Source organism: Sphaeramia orbicularis, chromosome 12, assembly GCF_902148855.1.
Source record: "Sphaeramia orbicularis chromosome 12, fSphaOr1.1, whole genome shotgun sequence".
Taxonomy (NCBI): Eukaryota; Metazoa; Chordata; class Actinopteri; order Kurtiformes; family Apogonidae; genus Sphaeramia; species Sphaeramia orbicularis.
Genome location: NC_043968.1, coordinates 4676581 through 4704017, shown reverse-complemented (window position 1 = coordinate 4704017; position 27437 = coordinate 4676581). Strand labels below are relative to the sequence as shown.

The 27437-nt window shown below is 37.2% G+C and overlaps 1 protein-coding gene across 1 annotated transcript in view; it reads right to left on the bottom strand.

Moving 5' to 3' along the window:
• The window catches only part of LOC115429596 (probable E3 ubiquitin-protein ligase HERC1), a 132955-nt gene that overhangs the window by 51298 nt on the left and 54220 nt on the right, over positions 1-27437 (bottom strand). The window contains 10 exon segments of the mRNA XM_030149190.1: positions 141-390; positions 7659-7824; positions 11398-11595; positions 11690-11742; positions 13524-13783; positions 15814-16022; positions 18690-18817; positions 20107-20293; positions 21630-21713; positions 23446-23615. Coding sequence (XP_030005050.1) covers positions 141-390; positions 7659-7824; positions 11398-11595; positions 11690-11742; positions 13524-13783; positions 15814-16022; positions 18690-18817; positions 20107-20293; positions 21630-21713; positions 23446-23615 — 1705 coding nt within the window.

The window sequence follows — 27437 nt, the reverse complement described above, 5'->3', positions numbered from 1 at the left end:
ATTTGTATTGTATCGCCAGGTTTTTGCTGATGCACAGCCCTAGTTTTTATAGGTTAAAGAAAATGGAGTCGTTCTAAAACATTTGACCACTGGTGTAAATCAACACAGAAGGTCTACATTGACAGTAAGTGGCGTCTGACCCGGGTGCAGATCTCCACCAGCTGTCGGTAAGCGGCGGGGCTGTGGGATACCACGTTGCCGATGGCTGCGGTGAGGAAGCCGAGGCAGAACGAGCCGCCGCGCTCTGACGACAGCCCTTTGACACCGGACGGTTTGTCCGCACCGCCGTGAGCCCGTCCTCCTGCCGCAAGAGTCATCAAACGCACCAGAACACGGATGTCCGCCAGACCCAAGGACTCCAGCCCATTAGACTGACTACACACTGAGGCACTGCGGAGGAGGAGCAGACAAGAGACAGGACTTTAAACAGAAGAAAAACAAAGACTTTTACTTGGTTACGGTACTTTTAGTGGCTAGCAAAAAAAGCTATTACCAGGATTTGGGAAAGACAGAAGCACCAACACAGGACCAGTGGATCGCAATTATTGATGGAATATATACAATGAAAAGGGTGACTGACAGACTGCAACTACAGGAAGCTCAAATGGACAAAAAGTGGAATAAATGGACTGTTTACAGAGCCAAGAATGGTGGAAAGACTGGATGATGCCAATGTAATGAAAGGTGTGTAATGTACCCAAGCAATGTTGGTTTGTTCGCTTTTTTAAATGAACTCACATCTTATACTTTTATACCAATACATCAGCTCAAATCTGTGAATCCTCCCACCTCTAGTACAGACCAAAAGCAGCCTGTGTACACAGTGTTTACATCAGTAGAACAGTCTGGTCCAGTTCACCTGGAGGCCTCCTGTATATATCAGTAGAACAGTTTAGCTCTTGTATATATCAGTAGAACAGTTTAGCTCTTGTATATATCAGTAGAACAGTTTAGCTCTTGTATATATCAGTAGAACAGTTTACCTCTTGTATATATCAGTAGAACAGTTTAGCTCCTGTATATATCAGTAGAACAGTTTAGCTCCTGTATATATCAGTAGAACAGTTTAGCTCCTGTATATATCAGTAGAACAGTTTAACTCCTGTATATATCAGTAGAACAGTTTACCTCTTGTATATATCAGTAGAACAGTTTACCTCCTGTATATATCAGTAGAACAGTTTAGCTCTTGTATATATCAGTAGAACAGTTTAGCTCTTGTATATATCAGTAGAACAGTTTACCTCTTGTATATATCAGTAGAACAGTTTAGCTCCTGTATATATCAGTAGAACAGTTTAGCTCCTGTATATATCAGTAGAACAGTTTAGCTCCTGTATATATCAGTAGAACAGTTTACCTCTTGTATATATCAGTAGAACAGTTTAGCTCCTGTATATATCAGTAGAACAGTTTAGCTCCTGTATATATCAGTAGAACAGTTTAACTCCTGTATATATCAGTAGAACAGTTTACCTCTTGTATATATCAGTAGAACAGTTTAGCTCCTGTATATATCAGTAGAACAGTTTAGCTCCTGTATATATCAGTAGAACAGTTTAGCTCCTGTATATATCAGTAGAACAGTTTAGCTCTTGTATATATCAGTAGAACAGTTTACCTCCTGTATATATCAGTAGAACAGTTTACCTCTTGTATATATCAGTAGAACAGTTTAGCTCCTGTATATATCAGTAGAACAGTTTACCTCTTGTATATATCAGTAGAACAGTTTAGCTCCTGTATATATCAGTAGAACAGTTTGCCTCCTGTATATATCAGTAGAACAGTTTAGCTCTTGTATATATCAGTAGAACAGTTTGCCTCCTGTATATATCAGTAGAACAGTTTACCTCCTGTATATATCAGTAGAACAGTTTACCTCTTGTATATATCAGTAGAACAGTTTAGCTCCTGTATATATCAGTAGAACAGTTTAGCTCCTGTATATATCAGTAGAACAGTTTAGCTCTTGTATATATCAGTAGAACAGTTTACCTCTTGTATATATCAGTAGAACAGTTTAGCTCTTGTATATATCAGTAGAACAGTTTACCTCTTGTATATATCAGTAGAACAGTTTACCTCTTGTATATATCAGTAGAACAGTTTAGCTCCTGTATATATCAGTAGAACAGTTTAGCTCTTGTATATATCAGTAGAACAGTTTAGCTCTTGTATATATCAGTAGAACAGTTTAGCTCTTGTATATATCAGTAGAACAGTTTAGCTCTTGTATATATCAGTAGAACAGTTTAGCTCTTGTATATATCAGTAGAACAGTTTAGCTCTTGTATATATCAGTAGAACAGTTTAGCTCCTGTATATATCAGTAGAACAGTTTACCTCCTGTATATATCAGTAGAACAGTTTAGCTCTTGTATATATCAGTAGAACAGTTTAGCTCTTGTATATATCAGTAGAACAGTTTAGCTCTTGTATATATCAGTAGAACAGTTTAGCTCCTGTATATATCAGTAGAACAGTTTACCTCTTGTATATATCAGTAGAACAGTTTAGCTCCTGTATATATCAGTAGAACAGTTTAGCTCTTGTATATATCAGTAGAACAGTTTACCTCTTGTATATATCAGTAGAACAGTTTACCTCTTGTATATATCAGTAGAACAGTTTACCTCTTGTATATATCAGTAGAACAGTTTACCTCCTGTATATATCAGTAGAACAGTTTACCTCTTGTATATATCGGTAGAACAGTTTACCTCTTGTATATATCGGTAGAACAGTTTACCTCTTGTATATATCGGTAGAACAGTTTACCTCTTGTATATATCGGTAGAACAGTTTAGCTCCTGTATATATCAGTAGAACAGTTTAGCTCCTGTATATATCAGTAGAACAGTTTAGCTCTTGTATATATCAGTAGAACAGTTTAGCTCCTGTATATATCAGTAGAACAGTTTAGCTCCTGTATATATCAGTAGAACAGTTTAGCTCTTGTATATATCAGTAGAACAGTTTAGCTCCTGTATATATCAGTAGAACAGTTTACCTCTTGTATATATCAGTAGAACAGTTTAGCTCCTGTATATATCAGTAGAACAGTTTGCCTCCTGTATATATCAGTAGAACAGTTTGCCTCCTGTATATATCAGTAGAACAGTTTAGCTCTTGTATATATCAGTAGAACAGTTTGCCTCCTGTATATATCAGTAGAACAGTTTACCTCCTGTATATATCAGTAGAACAGTTTACCTCTTGTATATATCAGTAGAACAGTTTAGCTCCTGTATATATCAGTAGAACAGTTTAGCTCCTGTATATATCAGTAGAACAGTTTAGCTCTTGTATATATCAGTAGAACAGTTTACCTCTTGTATATATCAGTAGAACAGTTTACCTCTTGTATATATCAGTAGAACAGTTTACCTCTTGTATATATCAGTAGAACAGTTTACCTCTTGTATATATCAGTAGAACAGTTTAGCTCCTGTATATATCAGTAGAACAGTTTAGCTCTTGTATATATCAGTAGAACAGTTTAGCTCTTGTATATATCAGTAGAACAGTTTACCTCTTGTATATATCAGTAGAACAGTTTAGCTCTTGTATATATCAGTAGAACAGTTTAGCTCTTGTATATATCAGTAGAACAGTTTAGCTCCTGTATATATCAGTAGAACAGTTTAGCTCCTGTATATATCAGTAGAACAGTTTAGCTCTTGTATATATCAGTAGAACAGTTTAGCTCTTGTATATATCAGTAGAACAGTTTAGCTCTTGTATATATCAGTAGAACAGTTTAGCTCCTGTATATATCAGTAGAACAGTTTAGCTCTTGTATATATCAGTAGAACAGTTTAGCTCCTGTATATATCAGTAGAACAGTTTACCTCTTGTATATATCAGTAGAACAGTTTAGCTCCTGTATATATCAGTAGAACAGTTTAGCTCCTGTATATATCAGTAGAACAGTTTACCTCCTGTATATATCAGTAGAACAGTTTACCTCTTGTATATATCAGTAGAACAGTTTAGCTCCTGTATATATCAGTAGAACAGTTTAGCTCCTGTATATATCAGTAGAACAGTTTAGCTCTTGTATATATCAGTAGAACAGTTTACCTCTTGTATATATCAGTAGAACAGTTTAGCTCTTGTATATATCAGTAGAACAGTTTACCTCTTGTATATATCAGTAGAACAGTTTACCTCTTGTATATATCAGTAGAACAGTTTAGCTCCTGTATATATCAGTAGAACAGTTTAGCTCTTGTATATATCAGTAGAACAGTTTAGCTCTTGTATATATCAGTAGAACAGTTTAGCTCTTGTATATATCAGTAGAACAGTTTAGCTCTTGTATATATCAGTAGAACAGTTTAGCTCTTGTATATATCAGTAGAACAGTTTAGCTCTTGTATATATCAGTAGAACAGTTTAGCTCCTGTATATATCAGTAGAACAGTTTAGCTCCTGTATATATCAGTAGAACAGTTTAGCTCCTGTATATATCAGTAGAACAGTTTACCTCTTGTATATATCAGTAGAACAGTTTAGCTCCTGTATATATCAGTAGAACAGTTTAGCTCCTGTATATATCAGTAGAACAGTTTAGCTCCTGTATATATCAGTAGAACAGTTTAGCTCCTGTATATATCAGTAGAACAGTTTAGCCTCTTGTATATATCAGTAGAACAGTTTAGCTCCTGTATATATCAGTAGAACAGTTTAGCTCCTGTATATATCAGTAGAACAGTTTAGCTCCTGTATATATCAGTAGAACAGTTTAGCTCCTGTATATATCAGTAGAACAGTTTAGCTCCTGTATATATCAGTAGAACAGTTTAGCTCCTGTATATATCAGTAGAACAGTTTAGCTCCTGTATATATCAGTAGAACAGTTTAGCTCTTGTATATATCAGTAGAACAGTTTAGCTCCTGTATATATCAGTAGAACAGTTTACCTCCTGTATATATCAGTAGAACAGTTTAGCTCTTGTATATATCAGTAGAACAGTTTAGCTCCTGTATATATCAGTAGAACAGTTTAGCTCCTGTATATATCAGTAGAACAGTTTAGCTCCTGTATATATCAGTAGAACAGTTTAGCTCCTGTATATATCAGTAGAACAGTTTAGCTCCTGTATATATCAGTAGAACAGTTTAGCTCCTGTATATATCAGTAGAACAGTTTAGCTCCTGTATATATCAGTAGAACAGTTTAGCTCTTGTATATATCAGTAGAACAGTTTAGCTCCTGTATATATCAGTAGAACAGTTTAGCTCTTGTATATATCAGTAGAACAGTTTAGCTCCTGTATATATCAGTAGAACAGTTTTAGCTCCTGTATATATCAGTAGAACAGTTTGCCTCCTGTATATATCAGTAGAAACAGTTTAGCTCCTGTATATATCAGTAGAACAGTTTTAGCTCCTGTATATATCAGTAGAACAGTTTAGCTCCTGTATATATCAGTAGAACAGTTTAGCTCTTGTATATATCAGTAGAACAGTTTAGCTCCTGTATATATCAGTAGAACAGTTTAGCTCCTGTATATATCAGTAGAACAGTTTAGCTCCTGTATATATCAGTAGAACAGTTTAGCTCCTGTATATATCAGTAGAACAGTTTAGCTCCTGTATATATCAGTAGAACAGTTTAGCTCCTGTATATATCAGTAGAACAGTTTAGCTCCTGTATATATCAGTAGAACAGTTTAGCTCTTGTATATAGCAGTAGAACAGTTTTAGCTCCTGTATATATCAGTAGAACAGTTTAGCTCCTGTATATATCAGTAGAACAGTTTAGCTCCTGTATATATCAGTAGAACAGTTTAGCTCCTGTATATATCAGTAGAACAGTTTAGCTCCTGTATATATCATAGAACAGTTTAGCTCCTTGTATATATCAGTAGAACAGTTTAGCTCCTGTATATATCAGTAGAACAGTTTAGCTCTTGTATATATCAGTAGAACAGTTTAGCTCCTGTATATATCAGTAGAACAGTTTAGCTCCTGTATATATCAGTAGAACAGTTTGCCTCCTGTATATATCAGTAGAACAGTTTTAGCTCCTGTATATATCAGTAGAACAGTTTAGCTCCTGTATATATCAGTAGAACAGTTTAGCTCCTTGTATATATCAGTAGAACAGTTTAGCTACTGTATATACAGTAGAACAGTTTAGCTCCTGTATATATCAGTAGAACAGTTTAGCTCCTGTATATATCAGTAGAACAGTTTAGCTCCTGTATATATCAGTAGAACAGTTTAGCTCCTGTATATATCAGTAGAACAGTTTAGCTCCTGTATATATCAGTAGAACAGTTTAGCTCCTGTATATATCAGTAGAACAGTTTAGCTCCTGTATATATCAGTAGAACAGTTTAGCTCCTGTATATATCAGTAGAACAGTTTAGCTCCTGTATATATCAGTAGAACAGTTTGCCTCCTGTATATATCAGTAGAACAGTTTAGCTCCTGTATATATCAGTAGAACAGTTTAGCTCCTGTATATATCAGTAGAACAGTTTAGCTCCTGTATATATCAGTAGAACAGTTTAGCTCCTGTATATATCAGTAGAACAGTTTAGCTCCTGTATATATCAGTAGAACAGTTTAGCTCCTGTATATATCAGTAGAACAGTTTAGCTCCTGTATATATCAGTAGAACAGTTTAGCTCCTGTATATATCAGTAGAACAGTTTAGCTCCTGTATATATCAGTAGAACAGTTTAGCTCCTGTATATATCAGTAGAACAGTTTAGCTCCTGTATATATCAGTAGAACAGTTTAGCTCCTGTATATATCAGTAGAACAGTTTAGCTCCTGTATATATCAGTAGAACAGTTTAGCTCCTGTATATATCAGTAGAACAGTTTAGCTCCTGTATATATCAGTAGAACAGTTTAGCTCCTGTATATATCAGTAGAACAGTTTAGCTCTTGTATATATCAGTAGAACAGTTTAGCTCCTGTATATATCAGTAGAACAGTTTAGCTCCTGTATATATCAGTAGAACAGTTTAGCTCCTGTATATATCAGTAGAACAGTTTAGCTCCTGTATATATCAGTAGAACAGTTTAGCTCCTGTATATATCAGTAGAACAGTTTAGCTCTTGTATATATCAGTAGAACAGTTTAGCTCCTGTATATATCAGTAGAACAGTTTAGCTCTTGTATATATCAGTAGAACAGTTTAGCTCCTGTATATATCAGTAGAACAGTTTAGCTCCTGTATATATCAGTAGAACAGTTTGCCTCCTGTATATATCAGTAGAACAGTTTAGCTCCTGTATATATCAGTAGAACAGTTTAGCTCCTGTATATATCAGTAGAACAGTTTAGCTCCTGTATATATCAGTAGAACAGTTTAGCTCCTGTATATATCAGTAGAACAGTTTAGCTCCTGTATATATCAGTAGAACAGTTTAGCTCCTGTATATATCAGTAGAACAGTTTAGCTCCTGTATATATCAGTAGAACAGTTTAGCTCCTGTATATATCAGTAGAACAGTTAGCTCCTGTATATATCAGTAGAACAGTTTAGCTCCTGTATATATCAGTAGAACAGTTTAGCTCCTGTATATATCAGTAGAACAGTTTAGCTCCTGTATATATCAGTAGAACAGTTTAGCTCCTGTATATATCAGTAGAACAGTTTAGCTCCTGTATATATCAGTAGAACAGTTTACCTGGAGGCAGCCTGAGACAGAGCCTTCATCACCATGCTGTACGCCAGCAGGATCTGGGCGGTGGACGTGACTCTGCGTAACGCTTTCAGTCTGTCATGAGAGTCCCTCAGCGATACGGCCTGCTGTCCGAGGCTCAGAGAAGTTTTCTGTTCTACAAGAGCAACACCTGGAGAGAGAGAGAGAGAGAGAGAGAGAGAGAGAGAGAGAGAGAGAGAGAGAGAGAGAGAGAGAGAGAGAGAGAGAACAACAGAAAACACTGACGTTCTGATTTCATTCACATTTCCATTCATTAATAGCTGTTGCTGAACTCATTCTTGTAACGTCTTTACACTCCTGAAGAAGAAAACCATGGTTAGATTAGATTGGATTAGATCAGATTATATTAGACTACGTTAGATTAGACTAGATTAGACTACAATAGACTAGATTACATTAGATAAGATTAGATTAGATTAGATTAGATTAGATTAGATTAAATTTGACTAGATTTGATTAGATTAGATTAGCGTAGATTACGTTAGACTAGATTACATTAGGCTACATTAGATTAGATTAGATTAGATTACATTAGACTAAATTACATTAGATTACATTAGATTAGATTAGATTAGATGAGATGAGATTAGATTAGATTAGATTAGATTACATTAGACTAAATTACATTAGACTACATTAGATTAGATTAGATTACATTAGACTAAATTACATTAGACTACATTAGATTAGATTAGATTAGATGAGATTAGATTAGATTAGATTTATTGATCCCACAATGGGGGCAGTCACTGGTCTAGGCAGTAACAGAATAAAGTGCATGCAAAAACATAGTGCAAAAGACAAACCGTATAAGACATTAATAACAGTAGTCAGTAATAAAACTCTATAGACTGTAGTCAAGACTGTAGAAAAATAATCACAGACCCCTCACACCCTGGACACCTCCTCTTCTCCCCCCTCTTTTTGCACTAAATGTTTTTGCTGCTAAACAGAACGGAGCTGCTTAACTGATTTACATCGTTCCTGTGACAGTACAGATCTATTCTATTCTATTCTATTCTATTCTATTCTATTCTATTCTATTCTATTCTATATATTTACAGTGCAGATGAGACACAGACAGGACAGGGTTGTACTGTGGTGTTGTACACAATTATACACTGAAGTTTTATTTTGGATTTTATGGTGTCCAAATGTCAGAGTGGATAAACTGGGACGACTGGGACAATGTGGACTGGAGTTGTCCGGCTGTGATTAATGAGTGAAATGAGTGATGAGTCACTATGCTGTGGCCAGTTCCACTGTGGAAGGATGGATTTATGTTCTGCCAAACAGCACAGAGAGAGTGTGGGTGTGTGACACGAGTGGGTTCAACGCTCCACCACAGGAGAGTGGAGGACATGTGGAGCTGGTACTTTCAGCAGATTTCACTGGATGATTTACTGTCGTATGAAGAAAAAGGGAGCAGTTTCATAGAAGCACCCTGTTACACCTGACTGTTTGATCCGGTTTGTCCAGGTTTCTACCTGTTCTTTCTTTATACTTCTAATTTATTATGTGTGGTGTGTTTGCTCCTGTATTTGATTTTATTCTTCTGTTCTGTATTTTACTGGCTGTCAAGCTGCTGCACTACAATTTCCCAGTTTGGGATCAATAAAGTCTATCTATCTACTTCAGCGTTTTCAGTCATTACACAGAGGTTTTTAATTTATGAAGTCAACACATTCTAACAAAGTGGACAACATCAGCTCATGACTCAGCAGACTGATCAGTGACACAGCACAGAGTTGGACATCATCCACAAATACTGTATCATACACATCACATTTCATAAGACTGAGGCGCCACTGCACAAAGGCCCTTTTAAATGATCTGAATCATACAAATCACCAACATTTAGGGCTGTAAGAAAATATCGCTTCTGCAATATATCGCAATATTTCATTTCACAATAATGTATCAATATTAAAAAGTACTGTATGGATATTTTTAGGTATTTATTCAAATGCAGATATGGCTTGGGTTCATTTTTGTTTTTCTTTATTGTTTATATCTTATTTCTTCTTATTTCACACTCTTTTATTCAATAATGTTGGTTCCTTTGTTTGGATTGAACTCCAATCCTGTTCTGATGTTAGTTGTGAACTAATAGAATCTGAACATTTGAACAGGATCTGAAACTGGAATGTCTGGAAAACAGAATTTCAGTTTGAACACAGTTGGAACATTTGGTGACAGAACGTTAGATCCTGTTGGGATCAGATAAAAATGTGTTCAGTATTTGTGCAGATTTCTGCTGGAATTCAATTCTTCAAGGAAATAATCATTTAAAAAAAAAGAAACACAAAAAATTGCCTTTTTAACAGTATCATGATATATTGTGATATATCGTATCGGGATCCTAGTATTGTCATTTGTATCGTATCGCCAGATTCTTGCCAATACACACTGCTAGTGTTAAATATAATGTAGTCAGCTGAATATACATTTAAACCCCTTGTTTCTCATTCTCCTCTCAGGCACCGTTGAACTATAGTAGAAGAACCTCAAAGTGAAAAATGATGTACAAAACAATGAAAAATTAAACAGAATATACTACAGATGAATGAAGATGAATAAATGAATGAAAAAATTCAGGGTTCCCACTCTTTTCCTGAAATTATTTTCCAGGACTTTTCCAGGACATTTTCAGCCGCTACAGAGATAAGTTCTCACGTCATACACTAATCCATTCCCCCGTCCCCCTCATTCTTTGGAAGTGTTCTTTTCTATAGTTGTAACCTGCATTTACCCAGATTGTTTCTATGTTTATTACTCAGACATTGGATGTGCAGCCTATGGCTATAATTTATCTATGAAAAATAATTATGACAAATGTATCATAGAGTAATGCAAACACACCTACAGATTACAGTGTAGCACTTCATTAGAATTCTGAGATTAAAGTCAAAATTCTGAGAAAAAAGTCAGAATTCTGAGAAAAAAGTCAGAATTCTGAGATTAAAGTAAAATGCTGACTTTTTTCTCAGAATTCTGAGATTAAAGTCAAAATTCTGAGATTAAAGTCCCAATTCTGAGAAAAATGTCAGAATTCTTAGATTTAAGTCAAAATTCTGAGATTAAAGTCAGAATTCTGAGAAAAAGTCCGAATTTTTAGATTAAAGTCATAACTCTAAGAAAAAGGTCAGAATTCTGAGATTAAAGTCCCAATTCTGAGAAAAATGTCAGAATTCTTAGATTTAAGTCAAAATTGTGAGATTAAAGTCAGAATTCTGACTTTTTTCTCAAAATAATAATAATAATAAAAAATATATTGGACCTTATTTATTTTATTTTTTTTCCCAGTGGCTCTAATCCTGTTTCATAAGATCACAAGGCAGCGGCAGGATAAATAATTTTCCAGGATAACTTAACCATTTCCAGGACATCTGACCTTTTTTTCTCATTTTCCATTTGTTTTCTATGAAGGGAAAATTGGTCAATCATTTTCCAGGTTTTCCAGGACATGTGGGAACCCTGAAAATGCTACAGCAGATAAATTAACACGTCCAAAACTGTTTTACCAAAGTAGCAGGTCATGATAAATTGTGTGTCGGCCATTTTTCATTTCACTACGACAACAAAAGCACTTGAACGCTACACACTGGTAATTTCGAATTCACAAGGGGAAAGGATCATCTTCCCGATAGCACGTGAAGGCAGTGTCAGACCTGATTCTCTGCTGAGTGAAAAAAAAACCTACCTTTGGATACAGCTGCTCTTGTCGGGTCAGCAGAGACGTAAACCAGTGCTCCCAGTGGATCGGGCTCGGTGAATGTGATGGGGTCTGGAACCAGCTTCTTTTCCGTCAGCCCCAGCGGCCTCAGTAACAGCCCGAAGTCCTCCAGGCCCGTCAGCTTGTCCGCGTCGCACTCGTTCTGGTGACTCATCTCCCAGTCGTCTAGGCAGCACAAAGCACCAACAGGAGATCATTTTAACGGTCACAAAAGTCACTGTGTTACGTCCCATTTTACTGTGAAACCAATGGTTCCTACCGTCAGATGTGCTGTCCAACTGGCCGATCAAGTCAGATGTAAGACCTTTAATCCTGAAGCGGAAGAATTTCATATCACGGTTAATGTGACCAAAATTATCACGGTTATCATTATTATTGCGGTATTGTTGAAATGTGCCCAAAATGTTCAAAAAGTACTAATACACACACTGAAATAATTGAACCAAGTTGTATTTTGAAAAAAAAACCAAACAAAAACTAATAAAATAACAGCATAATGTACTTTCTGTTGCAGAAACATTCAAATATTAACATGTAAACGTACAAACATACAAATGTGCATTAAAGATGGAACCTGATGGACACTGTTTGACCATTTTCCAGATCAAGTTTGAGTTGTTTGAGTTTCTTTTTCAGGGATAGATAGATAGACATTCTCTCTCTCTCTCTCTCTCTCTCTCTCGTCTCTCCTCTCTCTCTCTCTCTCTCTCTCTCTCTCCTCTCTCTCTCTCTCTCTCTCTCTCTCTCTCTCTCTCTCTCTCTCTCTCTCCTCTCTCTCTCTCTCTCTCTCTCTCTCAAAATGCGGTAATCAAACACGATTATCATGATAATAAGAATTTAAACGGTAATACTAACTGTCGGGAATTTTACTGCGGTTTATTGTTATACCAGTAATCATCACATCCCTAAAACACATACACATTTAAACTCCTAAGACCCACTGTCCACATTTGTGGACAAGAGTTTCACAACTGTATACACACAAAAAAAACAGAAAAGAAAACTGTCCACCACAGAGGACATTCCATAAAAATTCTAAAAACTGCGTCTGAAAAAACTGTTGCATCATGATGTTTCCAGTACAGGCACTGATGTGATAAAAAACAAATAAAGCTGGTACTGCTGACATTTCCTGGGTCTGAGGAGGATAAAAAAAGGGGGAGGGAAGGAAGGAGGTCTGTCTACTTACTTAATATTAAAGTAATCTACAAAGGGCTGCCAGACTGAAAAAAGTAACTTTCCATGATCCTTTAGTAAAAATTAGATTTTCTCCAAATGTAAGTGTTGCATAATATCTTTCAGCAGAGCCTGATGAGTTGGAGGATGTTTGTTCTTCCACTTGAACAGAATAAGGCCTCCGCCCAGCAGTGTCACAAACTTCAAACTACCCTCTGTTCAGTACTCAGGTCCACTCCTGTTGGGTCCACATCGAACATTATAGTTTTTGGGTCTGGAGGGATCTGTCTGTTAAAAATCTAAGACAAAGTCTGTAAAGTTTCAGTGCAACAGGTGGTGATGTTGGGGCGTGTCCAGAACATGTGTGACAGTGAAGCTGATATATTTACGTTTTAATTTTAATTTTTTTTTTTTTACTTTTTATTTAGATATTTTCATTTTTTCCACAAAATAGAAGATTCTCTGACATTGGAGCCTATGAATTAAAGCACATGTAAATGGAATACAATAGAAATACCATAAAGGGAAATCACATGGAAAATAACTGTTTTTACCAAAGAAAATTAGACCAGTACAATATCAGTTAGAGAGAGATATAACAATCATGACAATAGCGCCTGTTCTTTCATCAGTCACCCAAATACCGAGAAATATGTATTTATAATTTTTTTAACAATCAATTTATTTGTTATTTATTTATCTTTTTTCTTTCTTATCTATCTTTTTGAATTTATGGCAGTGCTTGGTAATTTGCGGTGGGGTTTTCTTTCTCTTTTTGTACGTTTTGTCATTGGTTGCGCTTTCTATTGTTCATGTTCCTAAAATCTGAAAAACCAATAAAAAGATTATTTTTAAAAACATACGAAGCGCATTTCTCGCATTCACAAGAGCAATTTGAGAGTAACAGACAGAATTACCTTTCGTGTTTGGAATGTGAGTCGCTCAGATTTGCAGCCAGATACTTTTCCCTGCAGGAGGTGCACAGGAGGTAGAAGGGGAAGTTGGAGCCGCACTCCCCTTTGAACCACACGTCCACGTAGGCGCCGGTGCTGTCGTAGCCCTTACGTGCAGCGCTCTGACCGCATCCTGGGTGTCTGCGCTTGATGTGATTGTTGAATTGCAGGGTGAGAGTATTACACAGCTCACACTTCACCATTTGACTGTGTTCTTCTCCAGCCTACAAGAAGAGTGTTGGGACAGTTCATGATCCTGTCAGTGACAGACTGTACGGACACAGTACTGTGGACTAGGAACAGTCTGATGTCAAGGTCATGGTGGAGGTTAAAGGTCACCAAAATGACTAGTTTTTTCCAAAATTCATACCATTCTGACATTTGATCAAATCTGTCCTCAGTTCTGTTCCCTCTGGTTTCCTGGTGGGATCCCCCCCCCCCTCTGGCCCTTTACAGACACAGTACAGACTACAGATTCAAACATGGACAGAACATTTGAGTGGCAGGAAACACTAGCACACATTTAGGAGGGAAGAACTAACACTTCATTCATTCATTCATTTTCTGAACCTGCTTTATCCTCACTAGGGTCACAGGGGCGGAGCCTATCCCAGCTACTTACAGGTGAAGGCGGGGTTCACCCTGGACATGTGACCAGTTTATCACAGACTGAACATATACAGACAAACACACTGTCACATTCACACCTATGGGGGATTTAGATGAACCCATGAACCTATCAGAGCATGTGTTTGGATGGTGGGAGGAGCCAGAGGACCAGAGAGAACCCACACAGACACAGGGAGAAGATGGAAACTGCACACAGAAAGGCCCCACCCCCATGGACTAAAGGTCCCACCCCCATGGCCTAAAGGCCCCACCCCCATGGACTAAAGGCTCCACCCCCATGGACTACAGGCTCCACCCCCATGGACTACAGGCTCCACCCCCATGTCCTGGTGTTGAACTGAACCCAGGTCCTTGTGTCTGTGGCTCCAGGTCTGTCCTCTGCACCCACAGGACAGGTTCATGTAACTGTCAGTGCTGTCAAACTGCCGTCTGTTCTGTTTTCATGTCTGTGCAGAATACATGAGGAAACAGTTGTGTTGAATGGGTCTGATTGAATGTCAGTTGTTTGTGGTCAGTAGATGTGTTCTGAGGAGAGAACCTGAGCCCAACATTTGGAAGAACCCACATGAACAGCTGAGTTCCATCAAATATGCATTTGGACCATTTGGGTGACCTTTGACCTTTTGTAGCGCAAAACACTCTGAAGACATGACATGTCACAAAAAAAACAGGTAAGGGCCCAGCATGAGCAGGCTGACACACTGAACTTTATCAAAAGTGAAGAAAGTTGACACAAACCCCATGTTTTCAGGGTTGAAAAAGTTTTGGTTTTTTTGTTTTTTTTTGGGGGGGGGGGGTTGATTTGAATTTTTTTTCACATTTTTGTATTCCCAAGAAATGGGAGCATTAGAAAATCTGGGCTAAAGTTGAATCTGAACATTTTCCTGAAATAGCCCCCCCCCATGTGAATGAGAAGGCTCAGTGGCGGCTCGTCAGTAGAGGGCGCTGGGGCACCGCCTCACCTGTCTCACATGAAGAAGGAGGGGATAAGAATCACCTAAAACAATGTGACAAAAACATGCATTTTTTGTCTTTATGTTGTCTTCTGTTATTCACAATTATCCTACACGATACTCCAGCAAATGTTATCTTCCGTACTGCCCAACTTCTGTCTGTCAGTATCCTACTATATAATCCACGTTCTGTGTCCGTCTGATCCATGTCCTAATGTTCCATCACAGGAGGGCGTTTGTACGGGTTTTCCCCAGCCTTCACATGCCCCATCGCCACCAAACTCACCAAATGAACAGAAACATGACCTGACTATCTACTAGGCACAATTTTATGTCCGTATTCAAATGTTGTGAGGTATGCTGGGAGATTTTAGCCTCTCATGCTCTCGTACAATGGCACCACGGGTACAATGCCGCTAGTTCTCTAAAATATCGGTGGACCACATTTTTGGAATAATCTACAACCTGCACTTCAATCAACATCTTCTTTATTGTTATTTAAAAAGCACCTGAAAAGGACTCTAATTTAACAAAAAAATATAAGGCTGTATATCATTTGATTTATATTTCCATTATTTTACTTTAGATTATTATTTCAGTTATATCATACTTTTCATTCTTTTTTTTCCCCTGTGTAATTGTTTGTTTGTGTGTGTGTGTGTGTGTGTCACCTCAACTATCTGCAGCGTGTCTCTCTCCAAGCTGAAAAAGGACGGGGTGAGCAGGTCCTCATAACTTTCTTCATGGTATGGGTCGTCCATGTAGCCCAGTTCTGACTCTTCTTCTGCGGAGTAGGGATGAAACTCCACCTGCTCTGGCCATTCACCCACACCTGTGTGCTGTGGGTACAGCTGTGGGAGGGGGCTGGGGGACGGCAAATCTGAGGAAAAAAAAAAAAAGTGCACAGTACATGTTAATGAGTGAATTTTGAGGTGGAAGGCTTTGAGCGTTTTGCTGTTTTGTTATTAAAAAAAACCAAGCTTGTCATCTTTTCATAGTTATCAGATCCGACTTTCAGAGGCTTCATAGTGAACGTGGAACCACCGTCATCTTCTGCAGTACGGGTGTCAAACATATGGCCCGCAGGCCAAAACTGGCCAGCTAAAGGTTCCAATCTGGCCCGCAGGATGAATTTGTGCAAAAAATTACACTAAAGATATCACCAGTCAAGTATGTCAAACTCATTTTAGGTCCAAACTCCAAATTCCAACAATACTGTATGTGTTACTAAATGTTTTTGCCTTTGTAGAGACACTGTGATCTACATATAACGCACATGTATAAATGATAAGTTCAGGTATAATATTGTTAAAATTCCACTTATTTATTTATTTTTTTAAAGACTTTATTTTTCAGTTTGCAAATAGGCATCTACATCAACAGAAGATAAAAGAACTAGTCCAAGGCAGAACAACACACACAAACGTCACACCCAAAGGCTCGTAGAGAAGGAAAAATAAATGAACAAAATAAAAGAAAAAGAAAAGGGGGCACACACTTCGACTGACTTTGATCATATAAAAGAAAAAGGAATTTAAATAAAGACTACAGTCTGATGCATAACAGCTGCATTAATAGTCTGTTATTTGTAAATAGTCATATGATAAAAATGCACTTATTTTTAAAGAAATTTCAGGTTTTTCAAGTTATTCACATTTTTGTAAAAGGATAGTTTCTAAATGTAAAAAAGTTTTTTGCACTTAAACACTGCCAAAAATGTACAGTTCTTACTATTTCTAGGTTATTATTTCACTGGTCTGGCCCACTGGAGACCCCTCTGTTCTCCAACAGTGATTCACCAGTAAAACCCATGGAGTTGGATTAATAACAGAGGATGGACACACTTGTTTTTACGTTCAGTTCATGATATATTTGCTGAAAAAGTCACTTTTTCTTCAGTTTTCTCAGTTTTTGATATACCCTACTTTACAGACTATAAGCCACACCCACCCCGTCTCCAACGTCTCACCATCGCTTCATTAATGCCAAGCTTACATGCAGCAGCTCTATTTCCTTCTTCATCAGCCGGATCAATCGTTAGCCCAGAAAACATAAATTAGCCGCATCATCTTAGAGCCACGGGTTCACAGTGTGTGGAAAAAAGTAGCGGCTTATCGACCGGAAAGTACGGTAATAACCCTCAACTTTAATCTGAGCTTTTACAATTATCTACATGATCAGGAAACTGAATATAGGAAAATACATGATTTACACTGAACAGAAACCCACACAAAATTAGCAGGATAATATTACAATCAATGGTGTTAAATCACTGAAGAAAAGTTTAATGTAGAGGAAAATGTTTTGGGAACAGACCCAAAAGTAGCACTGGGTGTTTGTGGGTTCAGTCTCATATTTCTGTGTTTCATGATGGACGAGAAGATGTCGAATCAACATTATTTGATAATGTCATTGAAAAACCCAGTAAAAATGATAATAAAAAGCATTTTACAGTTAAGAGCATTTAATTATGTTTTATGACATGTCTGAAGACTCTCATTAACCCTTTATCGGGCAAGTGACTATTTTTGGTAATTTTCCACATGCATTACAAAACAGTGAGAGCAACAGTTCCAGTGAGGACAGTGAGTCCCCAGACTCAGGTCCAATGTGGTCTCCAGGGTCTGTCAGGTCCAATGTGGTCTCCAGGGTCTGTCAGGTCCAATGTGGTCTCCAGGGTCTGTCAGGTCCAATGTGGTCTCCAGGGTCTGTCAGGTCCAATGTGGTCCCCAGGGTCTGTCAGGTCCAATGTGGTCCCCAGGGTCTGTCAGGTCCAATGTGGTCTCCAGGGTCTGTCAGGTCCAATGTGGTCTCCAGGGTCTGTCAGGTCCAATGTGGTCCCCAGGGTCTGTCAGGTCCAATGTGGTCTCCAGGGTCTGTCAGGTCCAATGTGGTCCCCAGGGTCTGTCAGGTCCAATGTGGTCCCCAGGGTCTGTCAGGTCCAATGTGGTCTTCAGGGTCTGTCAGGTCCAATGTGGTCCCCAGGGTCTGTCAGGTCCAATGTGGTCTTCAGGGTCTGTCAGGTCCACCTCTAATGGAACTACTGTTAGGAATGATGTTAAAGGGGTCATGTGGATGTGGACAGGGGTCTGGACCAGCACTCATGGGGGTCTAATCCTACTATATAATGCACGTTTTGGCCCCGCCCCGTGTCCATCCCATCGATGTCGCAGCACGGCACATGGGAGGGTGTTTGGGTGCAATGCCGCTGTCGCACCACAGGAGGGCGTTCTGGCACCACGGGTACTTTATGGCGCCACGGGTACAATGCTGCTAGTGTTCTAAAATACATGTTCCTTTCATCTTACATGTGTTTTTCTTGTATTTTTTTATATATATTCTTTGTATTTTTGTTATTTCTTTGCCACATATGGGCAAGGAACCAAATACGGTAACTTCATTGGCCTTGATTTTCTATGACAATCACATTTTTTTTGAAAAATTTCACCAAAGTACTAAAGTCTTGTTATGTCCTCCAATAACAGACTAAGGTTGAGTATTTCTATGAGTGAACTCTAAAGGGTTAATATCTGCTGCTGTGACTGACCTGCCCTTCGAAAGGACGTTCTCTGAGTTGGTCCTGAGCGCCGTCGTCTCGCCGGAGGTGGTCGATTCCTGGTCAAGTGGACATCCAAGAAGTTCTCCCTCTCTATCCAGTCTAGTCCTGGCAAAAGGCTGTTTTAAAAAAAACAGAAAACAAATACATGTCGACTGTCAGCTAATTTTGTAACAACAGTACCATAAGAATACTACCATGAGTAAACGACGATGAAGGTGTTCCTCAGATTCCTGACTAGAGGTGTCTATCGGCAAGAATCTGACAATACGATACAAATCACAATACTAGGATCACAGTATGATATATCACAATATATCATGATACTGTTAAAAAGCCAATTTTTTGTTTGTTTCTTTTTTTTAAAATCATTATTCCCTTGAAGAATTGAATTCCAGCAGAAATCTGCACAAATATTAAACACATTTGTATTTGATCCCAACAGGATCTAATGTTCTATCAGCAAATGTTCCAACTGTGTTCAAACTGAAATTCTGTTTTCCAGACATTCCAGTTTCAGATCCTGTTCAAATGTTCAGATTCTATTAGTTCACAACTAACATCAGAACAGGATTTTTGTGCGATACCAACAAAGGAATGAACATTATTTAATAGAAGAGTGTTAAATAATAATAAATAAAAGAAAAACAAAAAACAAGAATGAACCACCACAATATCTGTATTTGAATAAATACTTAAAAATATTGACACAGTACTTTTTAATATCAATAACAGGGCTGTTAGATAATATCGATTCTGCAATATATTGTGATATTTCATTTCACAATACTGTATCAATATTAAAAAGTACTGCATCAATATTTTTTGGTATTTATTCAAATGCAGATATGGCAGAGGTTCATTTTTTTTCTCAGCTTTCTTTATTGTTTATATTTTATTTATTATTATTTAACACTGTTTTATGAATAATGGTTATTTGAATCCTCCTAAAAGCACTTTTTTCTGTCTGAGAGGCAGATGTTGGTTCCTTTGTTGGGATTGAACTCAAATCCTGTTCTGATGTTAGTTGTGAACTAATAGAATCTGAACATTTGAACAGGATCTGAAACTGGAATGTCTGGAAAACAGAATTTCAGTTTGAACACAGTTGGAACATTTGCTGATAGAACATTAGATCCTGTTGGGATCAAATACAAATGTGTTTAGGATTTGTGCAGATTTCTGCTGGAATTCAATTCTTCCAGGACATAATCATTTAAAAAAAGAAACAAACAAAAAATTGCCTTTTTAACAGTATCGTGATATATCGTATCGTGATCCTAGTATTGTGATTTGTATCATATCGCCAGATTCTTGCCAATACACAGCCCTAATCGATACAGTATTGTGAAATGAAATATCGCGATATATTGCAGAACCGATCCTTTCTTCCAGCCCTCTTCCTGACCTCTCATTGGTCTGACTGGTGGGGCGTTCAGGACACTGAACTGTCTCGGGTCCATCTGGGGACGGGGTGTCGGGGGCGCCCTCCGGTCTGGGCGAATCGGCGCTCTGCTGTTCCTCCGTCAGCGGGTGCTCTAACATCCAGCTGGCCAACACCTCGATGGTCTGAGAGTCCAAGTCACCTGCTACGTCTGGGAGGGACCACAGGGAAGGGGAAGTGTCAGAGTTCAAACAGAACAGACGGATCACGGAGCGCTGCTTTACTCAAATCAAGTGCGACAACACCACCAGATGATCATGCTGCTGCTGCATGGGGCTGAAGGTCAGGCTCACACATCTGGGAAGAGGGGGTGTAACGTTTGGGGCAAAGTACGGGAAGGAAAATTAGATTTAAATGAGTAAAAAAAAAGGTGGTGCTGAGGACATGTAGTGTCTACTGATGCAAGGTGTCAATGTGAGCAGTATTTATGATGCCAAAAATACTGGTTTGACTTTACCAGGTGAAGATTGTGTTTTTTTAACCCATACAGACCCAGTGCTACTTTGTGTCACTTCCCAAATGAATTTTTCTCTCTATTTAACCTTTCTTAAGTGATTTATCACCATTGGATGTGATATTATCCTCTTTGTTTTGACTTTTTTCAGTGTAAATTGTGTATTTTTCTGTATTTAATTCACTGATCATGTAAATGTTCATTACATTTCTGAGGGAATTCAAAGGTTATTAAAACAAAAGAAAAAAGAAAAGAGAAAATTGAAGAAAAAGATACTTTTTCAGCAAATCTGCCATTAACTAAATGTAAAACTAAGTATCTCCATCCACTGTCGTTGATCCAACTCCAAGGGTTTTACTGATGAATCAATTTTGTAGAAAATGACAGTGTTTCCATGGTAACTACAGAGCCTCTGAACATCCAAATGGGTCATATCTCATGTCCATGAAAAGACGAAAAACTGCCTTTTACCTCAATTATTTACATCTATTGATAGAATTAATAGATTAAAAGGCATTAACCACTTTACATCAGTAGATGGTTTAGCTTGTTTGTGTCTTTATGGGTTAATTTAACCTTTATTTAACCAGGTAAGTTAGTTGAGAGCTGATTCTCATTTTCCAAAATGACCTGGACATACAGAGACGAACAACCAATCACTCTCACATTCACACCTATCGGCAATTTAGATTCTCCAGTTAACCTTGTAGTGTGTGTCTGTGGATGCTGGCTCTAAAGTAGCTGTAATGCATTTGGAATGCTACGTTCAAGAACTCAAATCATGAATAAAAAATGTTTTGGACACACTGGAGCTCTGTACTTTCATCCAGCATAACAGCAGTATGTTAATCCTTAAACTGAAAGAGCTTTAAAGTAAATAAACATAATCACTTCCATCTTTCACAAACAATACTCATCTGCATTCCTAAATACTACGTTGAAGCTGCAGCACACAGTGATAAAAACGACAAATGATTAAAATAAGAAGCACACGAAGCAAAACATACATTCAGATGATTCCACAAAGCAGTACCTGCTGCCTCCATGGCCCAGTAGATATGTCTCATAGTGAATCCCATTTCTAGTAAGCGACTGGTGACAAACATTTGTGTCCGCTCTGGTGATTGAGGAAAAAAAAAAAGAAAAGTACACAAAAACAAAACAAAACAGAAAAACAAAAAACAAGCCCACAGCTCCATTTTGAAATCTTCATATTTGCATTGTGTAGTATAATAATTCATTATCTTGAATTACGTATCAGATGCATCATCTGTGCAGAGTCCCTGTTCAATAAATGTATCAATGAAATGACATAATACAAATAATAGAGATGTCCTTTTTTTGTCCTAGCTCCTGCTTTATCAGTCTATCAGCTAGAAAACCCCATTCAATCTAGTACATCCGTTTCTATTTATCTCAGGAAATGCTTCAAAAAACATACAAAATGGTGCCGTACAAGCATGTGAGTGTGCAAACTGTGCCACGCATGCATTTGAGTTCCAATAGGATATTTATCTGATAGCAAGACAAAACGCATGCTGTTTTGAGCGGCAGGTCTGTTGTGACAAATAGGCCGACGTACAGTGTAAGGCCATGCATGGGTCATACAGCTCCCACTGAGGGAGGGGGGGGGGCCGTGTTTGATGGCGTTTTCTCACATGAACGGCTTTAATAGCACTTTTAATCTGAAACCAGCATGATGATAAAGTTTGTCAAACACTAAACTGACGTCCATGAACATTAACCCATAAAGGCCCAGCTCTACTTATGTGTCAGTTTCCAAATGACATTTTCTCTATATCTGACCTTTTTTAGTCATTCATCAACATTTATTATAATATTCAGCATAAATCAGGCACTTTCCTGTATTCAGTTCACTGATCATGAAGGTGTTAGTTTATTTTCAGTCATATATGCTTTTCAAACAACAGAAGAAGAGGGAAATAATACAATTTGACTGAAAAAGGCTTATTAATGCCCGCCTGCTTTACAGCTTAAGCTACACAATACATGGTGTCAAGTAGAAAGAATCAAAAAACATATATACATATGGGTGCTTCTATGAAACTGGTCCTAAAAACGGGACATGGGGGCTAAAAATTCAAACCAGATATAGACTAGTGTTATGAAGCAAGTTCGGAAGCACTTTGGGTCTATTTCAAAAACAAATACTTACTGAGATAAAAGAGAAACACATTTATATTTATATATATATATATATATATATATATATATATATATATATATATATATTATTTTATATTTTTTTTTTTTTAAAATACAAAAATCTGCATGTAAAACAGAAAAAGGACACGAAAATTACACACGACAATTTTTTTTTTTTTTTTTCAGATTAGAGTTGAGGGTTATTATATCAAAAACAGAAAAAAACTGAAGTAAAAGTGACTTTTTCAGTCAAATACATCTTTAACTGAACATAAACAAAGCGTCTCCGTCCACTGTAATTTATATTTTAACTCCATGGGTTTGACTGGTGAATCAATGTTGTAGAAGATGACAGTGTTTCCATGGCAACTACGGAGCCTCTGAACGTCCAAATGGGTCATATCTGATGACCATGAAAAGATGAAAAACTGTGTTTTACACCAAATATTGACATGTATTGATTGGATTAGTGAATGAACAGGTGTTAAACAGTTCAGATCAGTGGATGCTTTTGGCCTGTGTTGGATGTTTGGGACTTTATGGGTTAACGACAAAAACCTACCCTCTATATCAGGAACTATCCAACTAATTCAGATCATCGTAAACTCCTATCTATGGTTGCTATGGCTACGCATGTGCTGACTCCGACCGCCGTTGCTGGAAAATGTCTCTGCGCTTCTTACCCAGACTGCTTCTGGCCTGTGTGCTGCAAGGACCGGGTTCCATGAAGCTAGTCTGCTGCTCTGTGAACGCGTCACAGGAAGCAGAGCTGGCCAGGCTGAAGCAGGGGTGCAGCATGGGAGGGGTACTAACCAGGCCGGTAAGCGTAGGGAACCGGGTTAGCACCATGTGCCTAGAGGGAGTGGAGATACAGCATATACAAGGAACAACACAGTGCCAGTGGCGTTACACAGGCAGTTTTCTGGACTAAACACGAAAATATATGCACTGTGCAAAAAATGACTTACTCTATCTGAATCCAGAGGCATACATTTGATTCTAATTTGGACAAATGGATCAAGGCTGTATCCTTTAGCCGCTCAGAATGTGTATCACTCCTCTAAAAATGTCCTCTTTTTTTTAAAAAAAATCTCCTTGTATTTATTCCTTGCTTTATGTTTTTCTGCGTAAACAAGTGTCATATTTAAAGAACCCAGAGGTATTGTAACACTATGATTGTTTTTAAGAGAGAAATACTAAAACTGTAAGCACCCAGTTCATATGTTCGTTTTTTGGGTTTTTTTACACTTTTGTATGTATAAAATAGGAATTACGAAAAGGACTCGAATAGATAACATCTGTATGAATGGTAATATTGGAGATATTCTGTCACCGTTTTCAACAAACATAAAATTAAAAAAAAGAGAAAATATAGTCGCAGAAAAAAAAATTATTAGACCACCCCTTATTTTCTTCAGTGTCATGTTCATTTTAATGCCTGGTCCAGCTAAAGGTGCATTTGTTTGGACAAATATAATGATACCAACAAAAAAGTCTCATAGTAGTTGAATTTCACAGCTGATATCTGTCCATTGAACATGTTTTCTGGATAAAAACCCAAATCCCTTCAGTTCTTCCATCAGTATCTGTGTCATTGTTCTGACACAAACAGTGCTTTATTCATTCCATGTTTTCTGTTCTGTCTGTTTTAGTCACATGACACACACAGGAGTTAGGACTGGATTACAGAACCAGTGTTTCTGATGACTTTGGATGGTTTAATAACTTTTTATGCTACTGTATCTCAAAGCACCGACACAAGCTTTATTCAACCTGGTTTGAGGACTAGAAGAAAAAAAAAAAAAATCGCATCTCTCCCTGTCTATATAGACCACAGGTGTCAAACATGCATCCCGGGGACCAAATCTGGCCCACCAAAGGGTCCAGTCCGGCCCTGGGATTAATTTATGAAATGCAAAAATTACACCGAAGATATGAACAATCCTTTTAGTTCAGGTTCCACATTCAGACCAGTTCAGTCTCCAGTGGGCAGGATTCTGTCAAATACTATCATAAGAACATATAAATAAGGACAAATGCAAATTTTTCTCTTCGTAAATGTAAATATTTTCATGTATTTACACTAAAACAAAGATTAATTACATATGAGGGTGAGGGAGATGGCATCTTGTATTGTACTGGAACGACTCACTTCTATCGTTAGAGGAAGGGGAGGGGATTCTGTGGAAATATGGTCACCTGTAACTGAGTTTCTCACATGTTATGAGACCAATTATTTTGACAATGGTGCTGATTTATGCAGCTGTATGCTGTTTATTTATGCTTATTTATTTTATTTTTCTTTTTTCTTTTTTTTTTTTGCTTTCATTCATTTATTTATTTGGGGGGAATATGTTGCTTATTGTTTGCTTTATGTTGAGTATATTGTTAATTATTGTGTAATATAAAGTTCAATAAAGATATTGTTTAAAAAAAAAAGTAAGAAGAATAAAATCAGTTTAATTTGGCAAAAAAAGCAAAAACAAAGCATAATTTCACAAAAAAAGTGAATCACCTGAACAAATATGAACAACCTGAAATTTCTTAAGAGAAGTCAGTACAATTTTAACAATATTCCGCCTGTTATTAAATGTTTTGTGTATTTGTAAGTCATAATGTACATGTGTAAATGATAAACTGAGGCAGAATATTGTTAAAATGACACTTTTTTTCAGTTTGTTCATGTTATTCATATCTTTTGAACGGATAGTTTGTAGATGTAAACCTTTTCATAATGTAAATTTACTTTTTTCGCTCTTAAACATAGACAAAAGTTTGGAGTTGACATTATTTATGTATTATTATGTTATTATTTTACTGGTTCGGCCAAATTTAGCTGAATGTGGAACTGAACTAACATGAGTTTGACAGCCCTAGTACAGATGCTAAAGTGCGTACAGGCTCGGTGGTGGATGGTATTGTATTAACTCACACTCAGAGAACTACATACGCTTGGAGCAGCGAGAGTCTTTGGCAAAGAACCAAAACCTGTTCTTGCCAAAACCGCTTCCCTCCCTCTTTATATTGCAGTCAAGCAGGTTTTTTTTTTTTCTGCATGTGCTTCTCAAAAGCAGGCCTGACACTGACGCTGCGGTCAGTAGTGGTTTGGTTAGGACAACAGCAGGCAGGCGGTGAAGCCTCAGTTGAACACAGTGCAGGCAGAAAACCTCTCACTCGCTGTGTGGGGTAGATCCTAACTCACCCATTCCCTGGACCTCAGAAAAGCTGCTGCTGTCAACAGATACAGGCCTGCATCCGTCAGTGACAATATAGAAATTGATGTTGATGAGTTTGTATCCACATACGGGGATCGACCAATCATTTGCCTCGTCAACTGTCGGGCCCGACATTCAGAGCTTTTTACGATATTGTTTTAATCCAATACGCAGGTGTTGAACGTGCGGGCCAAAACCGGGCCGCCAAAGGTTCTAATCCAGCGCATGGGATGAATTTGCAAGTGAAATAACAGCATAATAATCTATAAATGAACAGAATAGATAAATTGTTAATTATAAATAAACTGAATAGAGTTTTTATTCATCAGTTCAGATCTGCACTGTTTCTTTTAAGCTCAAAGTTTTTATCTGTTTTATCTATTTATCTGTTTTGTTTTGGGTTTTTTTCTTTTCTTTTTTTTTCTCATGCCTATTCTTTTTATTGCTTCCCTGCTGTAATGCTTTTAATGACTTATGTAAAGCACTTTGAATTGTCTTGTACATGAAATGTGCTACGTAAATAAACCTGCCTTCCCTGAAAATAATGACTCCAAATGTTGTTTTTGGTTTAACCTCCTAAGACCCACCGTCCATATTTGTGGACAAGAGTTTCACAACTTTATACAAAAAAAAAGAAAAGAAAACTGTCCACCACGAAGAACATTCCATAAAAATTTCAAAAACTGCATCTGAACAAACTGTTGCATCATGATGTTTCCAATAAAGGCACTGATTGAATAAAAAACAAAAAAAGCTGGTACTGCTGACATGTCTTGAGTCTTAGGAGGTTAAAGTGGGAAAAAAATACATTATGTCTATAAATAATGACAACTTCAATTTTTACTTTGTTTTAGTGCAAAAAATAACATTAAATTATGAAAATATTTACATTTACAAACTATCATATATATATATATATATATATATATATAAAAATGTGAATAACCTGAACAAATATGAACAACCTGAAATGTCTAAAGAAAATTAAGTGTAATTTTAATTAATATTCTGCCTGTTACTAAACGTTTTGTGTCTTTGTAGATCTGATCCATAATGCACATGTAGAAATGATAAGATCAGGCATAATACTGTTAAAAGTGCACTTTGTTTCTCATAAGAAATTTCATTTTTTTCAGGTTATTTACATCTGTTTTGTTCGGATAGTTTGTTTAATGTAAATATTTTCATGATTTAATCTTTTTTTTTTTGCACTAAAACAGAGAAAAGTTTGGCGTTGTCATTATTTAAGGCTATTATACTACTATTTTACTGGTATTTTCCTGGAATGCGGCCCCTGAACTAAATTAAGTTTGACATCCCTGATCTAATAGATCGTCGCTGTCGGGTGGAAACCTCTTATTTCCAAAATGGTTATTTTTCAGGAATGTGGAAAAAACTATGAATATTCTAAATAAGTGAAGGGAGTTAAGAGATGTAATCACAAGCTGTTTTCAACACTT